The 6,626-nt window shown below is 38.2% G+C and overlaps 1 protein-coding gene across 1 annotated transcript; it reads right to left on the bottom strand.

Moving 5' to 3' along the window:
* Positions 1-4,153, bottom strand: LOC143102254 (uncharacterized). The gene is made up of 3 exons (XM_076265738.1): positions 3,616-4,153; positions 1,831-3,045; positions 1-1,716 (listed from the first exon to the last, which is right to left on the bottom strand). The coding sequence occupies exons 1-3, from the start codon at positions 4,151-4,153 to the stop codon at positions 131-133; spliced, it is 3,339 nt and encodes a 1,112-aa protein (XP_076121853.1). The 3' UTR covers positions 1-130.
* Between the last annotated feature and the right edge of the window lie 2,473 nt (positions 4,154-6,626).

Below are 6,626 nucleotides of genomic sequence, written 5' to 3'. Positions count from 1 at the left end.
TTCTGCTCATCATGGCAGCAGGAATCAAGAGACAGTTTAATTAGTACATTAACTGGATTTTTGTAGTTCAGTGTATTGAATACACGGACGAAGCACTTAGCACTTGATAGAGAACAGTTCAGGCACATAATCATTGGATGATACATTTGCTCTCGTACTTTTTTTTCAGATCTGCGATTTCTTGCTCATGCTTTCTCGTCAAGTCTTTAATTTGTTTGGCCTTAGATGTGTCGTTGTGGCTAAAGAGGTCACCCAACAGATGGTTCTGTTTTGTATGGAACTCTACAGTCTTTTCCATCTCTTCCTCATGGTGAAGCTTTGTGTTTTTAATTTCCTCCATGTGTTTTTCTACCAGAACTGCAAAGTCTTTGGTGTATTTCTCTCTGAATTCATTAAGTTCTTCAGCTTGTTTTCTGGCCTCTTCCTCACATTTCTTCATTTTCTCTTTCATTTCTTTGAGTTTTTTCTCATACTTTTCCTCTAATTCTTTTCTCTCTATCTCCTCTTGTTCCCTTCTGATTCGATCTTCCTCTTTTCTTTTCTTTTCGTGTCTGTCTCTGTCTTGCTCATAGTCTTCTTGAAGCTTTTCAAGTTTTTCTTTCACATTCTGTCGTCTCTGTTCATCTTCTTGATATCGTTTGTCCCACCATTCTTTTTGTTTCTCCTCCCAGGCCTCTCTCTGCTTTCTCATCTCTTCTCTGCTCTGCTCCAGTTCCCTGTCAATGGTGTCTTTTTCCTCTGTTTCAAGTTTTATTTTTTTCTCCAAAGCAGCCAGTTTTTGTTCCCACTCCTGACGCTTGTGTTTTTCCTGGTCTTTTCTCTTCCTGTCCTCTTCTTCTCTCTTTTCTTTTTCTTTCTTTCTTTCCATTTTCTCCTTTTCAATGTTTTCTTCCTTTTCCTGAAGTTGTCTGTCTTTCAATTTTCTCTCCTGCTCAGTTTTTGCAGTCTGTTCCTCAAGTCTTATTTTCATTGCTTCCATTTCCACCTGATGTTTTCTTTCAAGTTCTTCTCTCTCTCTCAGCATCTGTTCTTCCTTCTCTTTTAAGATCTTCTCCATTTCCCTCTGTATTGCAGCCTCAGCCTCCTGGAACATCTCACTGCTGTAGCAGCTGCCTCCATTGTATTTCACCATTGTCTCAATCTTGTTTATCAGGTCACTGACTTGTGTGTGTTTAACTTCATCGTTATCTTCATAGTTATTAAACACATGGCATCGTCCTCCACAATCAGTGAAAAGCTTTTTGCAGGCATCATCTCCTTTTTTGTCAATGTATTCTTGAATGGTCCGCTTCTCACGCTTAAGTGTATCTCCTCTTGTGAAAAGAATGATGGTGAAATTTTCAGAATTCTTTCCAAATATTTCCTTGATTAGTTGTAATGTCTCCTTCTCTTCTGGTGTGAATCGGCCAATCTGTAACACCAAGAGGAAAACATGTGGTCCTGGAGACAAAAGACCAATACACTTTACCAACTCCTCAATGACTTCCTCCTTTGACAAACTATTGTCAAACAGTCCAGGAGTATCGACTACAACAACTGAACGACCGTCCACTTCACACTGTCCTTTCTGACACCATTTTGTGACGGATGTTTGACTTGATTCAGCTGCAAACTCATCTCTTCCTAGAATGGTGTTTCCTGAAGAGCTCTTTCCACTTCCAGTCTTCCCAATCAGCACAATCCTGAGACACTCTGAGGTCTGTTTCTCATCATCAACTAGATAATCAAAACAGCAGAAGTTATTAACTTCTAACTTATTAACATATTAACTTTGAGTGTAGAAAATCAGCTAATAATGAAAATTGTACCAATAAAGAGTAAAATACTTACCAGAGGCCACACCTTCTTTTGTCAGGTTCTCAATTTCAGCCTGTTGCCTGGTGATGACAGTCTCCAGCTGTATCATCTTTTCTATTTGGACACGTGCAAATGTGTCACTTGTATATCTACATGGTCTGTCTTTGAGGGATCTCATTTTATCAACATTATCAAACAGCTCTGGGATCTGCTGTTGGTCCTTGATGTTGAGAACAAGCTTTCTTCCTCCACAGCTCTGGCAGAGTTTTGCTATATCCTCCGTTCCTTTCACAAAATTAATAACAGCTGCAGCAGTAGGATCTAACTCTGTAGTGAACAAAATTATGGTGAAGTCATTGACTTGAGAGCCAAACGTTTTTTGGAAGGTCTGTAACTCTCCCTTGTCTTCATCAGTGAGGTTACCCACAGGTAGGACCAGTATGAAGGCATGGGCACCCTCAGGATCACAGAGGGAGATACACCTGAGTGATTCATCCATCATTGCCACCTGGGGTTTTCCATACAAGGCTGGCAGCTCCACCAGAGAAACCCAGTGTCCAAACGCCTCTCCCTGATATTTAGCACATACTGATGAGCTGGAGACTGAATGAAGCTCCGTCTGGCCTAAAATGGCTTTGGCTGCTGAGGTCTTTCCTGCTCCTCTCCTCCCAAACAGAATCAGGTTTAAAGCTGGTTTGATGTGTTCAGACATTGGTCTTATGGTCTTTCTAGTGAGGGCGAGGAAGGATCCTTTGTTTTGATGCACAAGGCTCTCAACCTTATCCATTAGCAGATTATCATCACCATCAGGCATGTAGCAATATCTTCCTCTGCACTCTTCAACCAGCTGATTCACCAACATTGTCTCATGCTCCTGGTGTGTCATGACGACCATTGAGTGTTTAAAGCCACCTTCATCAAACAAACTCAAGATGAAGTCCAGTCGTTCTTTGTTCTCTGTATCAAACTCTGAGGGCTTCACCAACAGCAGCAGAACATGGGGTCCCGGGGAGCACAGGTTTGTACACATTTCAATCTCTCTTCTCACTGTTTGCTCAGGGCAACTGAAGATGTCTGGTGTTTTTACTACTGTTACAGATCTCCCTCTCCACTCTCCAGAAATTGTGGTGATACATTGCTTGTTTGTTTTTTTCTGAAGATGAAAACCTTGAAATCCAATGATGGAATTTCCTAGATTAATTTTTTTCTTTTCACTTTTCCCCAGCAACACAATCCTGAGCGCCAGCACTAAAACAGAGGAAACACATATTGAGGGATGCAAATGGGAATGGAGTGAAGAGAGGTGAAAACATTGTTGAAAAGTAAAAATGGCCAGAAATTAAGGGACATACTCCTCTGTGAGAACAAAATTGACCAATGGGCTGCTGACTGTCTTTGCTTTAGACGATATTTAATCATATAATATTCCATCAGCTCTAAGATGCCCCTGGGATAAAGCCTGGTATAGCCAGATGGCCTGTCTGTCCCTGCCAATATCTTAGACCTCTACACTGACAAATGTATCAATGTATCTAAGTAGATTTACTTAATTTGCGTACACTGGTTTATTGTACTTTCCACATGTGTGTGTGGGTATGATCAATGATGATTAATTACAGGACATTTTCAACTGATTGATATCTCACTGCATCTGCATACCAATAATTTGTAAGTTTACTCACAGTCAGAGTTGTTTGCTGAAGTCTTGATTGATTGCAGTCCTGTAGAAATACTACGGGGTCAACATCCCAACTGTACCTTAAAATGTAATCATGATTGCTCCTATGTATCATCAATATGATTTGTTACATAACTTACCAACATCTCGAGCACGATCAAGGTTGATACTGCCAGCTTTGACTTGTGTCACGTTTCCTTGACGACTGGGTAAATCAGACTCTGCGTCCTCAAACAGATCACAGCTCACATGCCCTCCATTATTCTCCTTAACTATTAGGTCCATCATCTTTAACAACTCTGGTTCAAGGTCCTTGTGCCACAACATCCAACGTCTACATTTTTGTACCATGTCCCCTATAAGGGGATGTTGAGTATATTTTTCCATTTTTCCTGAGCTCTTGACTAGTGTCAATCTAGGTGATGATATCAGTGCCAATGAATGCTGAAACGATTTATCACTGAACTTTTCCAGTATTGCCTGTAGCCTCTGTTTGTGCTGCTCAGTGAAGTCTTCAGGCTGTAGAACCAACAGGAACATATGAGGTCCAGGATCAGAAAGTTTCACACAGTTTTTCTTAAACTGAGTCAGTTTCTCATCAGAGATGTCTGGATTCAGATGTTCTGGAGTGTTGATGAGAAGTATTTCTTTCTCTTTTAGCTGTCCTTTGATAGTCATATAGCAATCTGTTTCTTTCTCAGGGTTGAAGACAGACTGTCCCAGTATGAAGTTCCCCACTGAACTCCTCTTGGCCCAGCTGTTCCCGAGTAGAACAACCCTCACCTCAGAAACTGAAATGAAAATTATTTATATTATTTCCATGCTAAATGTATTATGTAGAAATGCTGTTTTTGTGCATCATAGATTTGAACATTGAATGAACTCTCAATTAATATTCCACCAGCAGCAAACTATGACTTTGAAACCTTGGCCCTGTGACACTTACAACCTAGAGGTTTTTTTTTGTAAAATCATTTGATTTAATTTAAAACAAATTTGCGTTAAGGAAATTTGTCTTGATAAGACACCTTATATTGGTCCTAAAATATAGATCCTCTCCTGTCAGTGCAAGGGCAGGGCTGTGCCTGGTTATGTTAAAACCATTATTGAACCTGCATTTGGAGTCGATAAAAAAAGAGTTCCTCTCTTCCTCATTAGGCACTTTGATTACACTTTACTTGAATGTATCTACATAAGAGTGACATGTAACACTTGATAATAACTACACACAATTCATCATTTATTAAGCATCTGTTAACTATTAGTAAATGGCTTGTTCATCATTTGTAATGTACCGTATTATTTCTCATCAGTAAAGCATTTGTACACACAGTTATAAATGGTTTGTTCATAGTAAATAAGCCTATATCTAAAATATGTGTATCAATATTTTTATACTTCATAAATGTTACAATAATAATTTGTTGATGATGTAATATTTCCATTATTTAATAGTTGGTACATACATATGCACTAATGATTAGTTAGGGTGTGAATACATGTTTTCTAAACAGCTTCCTAATACTATAATTCTTAATTAACTCAGGAGTTACAAGTGGTTAGTTAATGATATTTTGTGAGCTTATCTAAAGTGAGAACTTTCAATGCCTTGTAACACATTTTCAAATGAGTTGTAAAGATTACATTCACGTTCATTCATTTAGCAGACAAGCAACGTACACATGTCAATTAAATTAAAGGCCATTGACACAACAGTGAAAGCCGGTAATTGAACCCCCAACTTTTCAGGCTGCTGCATGCTAGTCCAGCTCCTTACCCACTACACTACCTTGGCCCAGACAAAAACACCTACAACCATGCAAGAGTTTCTGTTTTCTTCTACTACATACCGTTAAGCGTTATTAAACATCTGTAAACTATTATTAAATGGTGTATTTTCCATTTGTAAAGCATTATTCCTACATTAATTCTCATCTGTAAATCATGTTTACAAGTAGTTATAAATGGTTTGTTCATAGTAAACATGCATATCTATATTATATTTTTGAATTGACTATTGTAATACCACTGGGCAGAGGTAGTGTAGTGGATAAGGAGCAGGGCTAGCATGCAGTAACCCATAAAGTTGGGGGCTCAAGCCCCGGCTATCACCAATATGGCCTTGCACTTTCATTTCATTGGCATGTAAGTCGCTTTGGATGAAAGCGTCTGCTAATTGAATTAGTGCATGTTTATGAAACAATTGTTAAATAATGGAAATATTACTTCATCAACAAAATATAATTGCATCATTTGTTAAGTATTAACAATAATTTAGAAACATATTTTAGATACTTTATTTATGAGATTTAACATAGGAGCAATGCTTTACAAATGATGAACAAAACATTTTGTATTGGTTTGCAACTGGTTTATAATGGGAAAATTAAATTTTAAGTGGTTGTTTCATTATTTATTCAGTATAAATCATATACTTACAAACATATTTTTAGATAGGTTTATTTACTATGAACAAACCATTCATAACTGTGTGAACAAATGCTTTACTGATGATAAATTATTTATGAACAAGAAACAAATAATGGTTGATGAACAAACCATTAACTAATAAGTAACAAAGGCTTAATAAATGATGAATTGTGTATAGTTATTATAAAGTGTTACCGCCTTAGTTAAAGTTTTTAATGACTCCTCATTGCTGCGGATAATGGATATGTATCAATACTGGTCCTCCTAGACCTCAGCGCTGCCTTTGACACCATAGACCATGACATACTACTTCACAGGCTTGAAAATTTGACAGGCATCAAAGACTCAGCACTTGCTTGGTTTAGATCTTACCTTTCTAACTGTCAACAATTTGTACAGGTCCACAATAAACAATAAAGTGGAATGGCGGGACGAAGTGTCTCGCCAAATTTACTACCAAGCACCCTAGACATTTTGCCGAGAAAATTTGTTCCGGCACCAGTGTGAATGCGTTATGGCGGAAAGGGGAATCTGGGCAGACGTTTTGAAACCACTACATTATATCCAGCCCACCACAGGAGATTGCAAATCTGACTGATCAAAAGCAGCAATAGCAGAGACAGCACATTATGACAATCTTTACTCTTTAAATTCACAAAGTCTCCAGTCATTTGCCTGCTAGAGTTGACTGTAGCTTGGAATGCAATCGGTTGCCATAATA

The sequence above is a fragment of the Alosa pseudoharengus genome, unplaced genomic scaffold (genome assembly GCF_046254945.1).
Source record: "Alosa pseudoharengus isolate Yale_2024_CS ecotype anadromous, Long Island Sound unplaced genomic scaffold, YU_APseudo_1.1 YU_APseudo_1.1_scf_4, whole genome shotgun sequence".
NCBI classification, from domain to species: domain Eukaryota; kingdom Metazoa; phylum Chordata; class Actinopteri; order Clupeiformes; family Clupeidae; genus Alosa; species Alosa pseudoharengus.
This window is presented reverse-complemented; position numbering and strand designations above follow the sequence as displayed.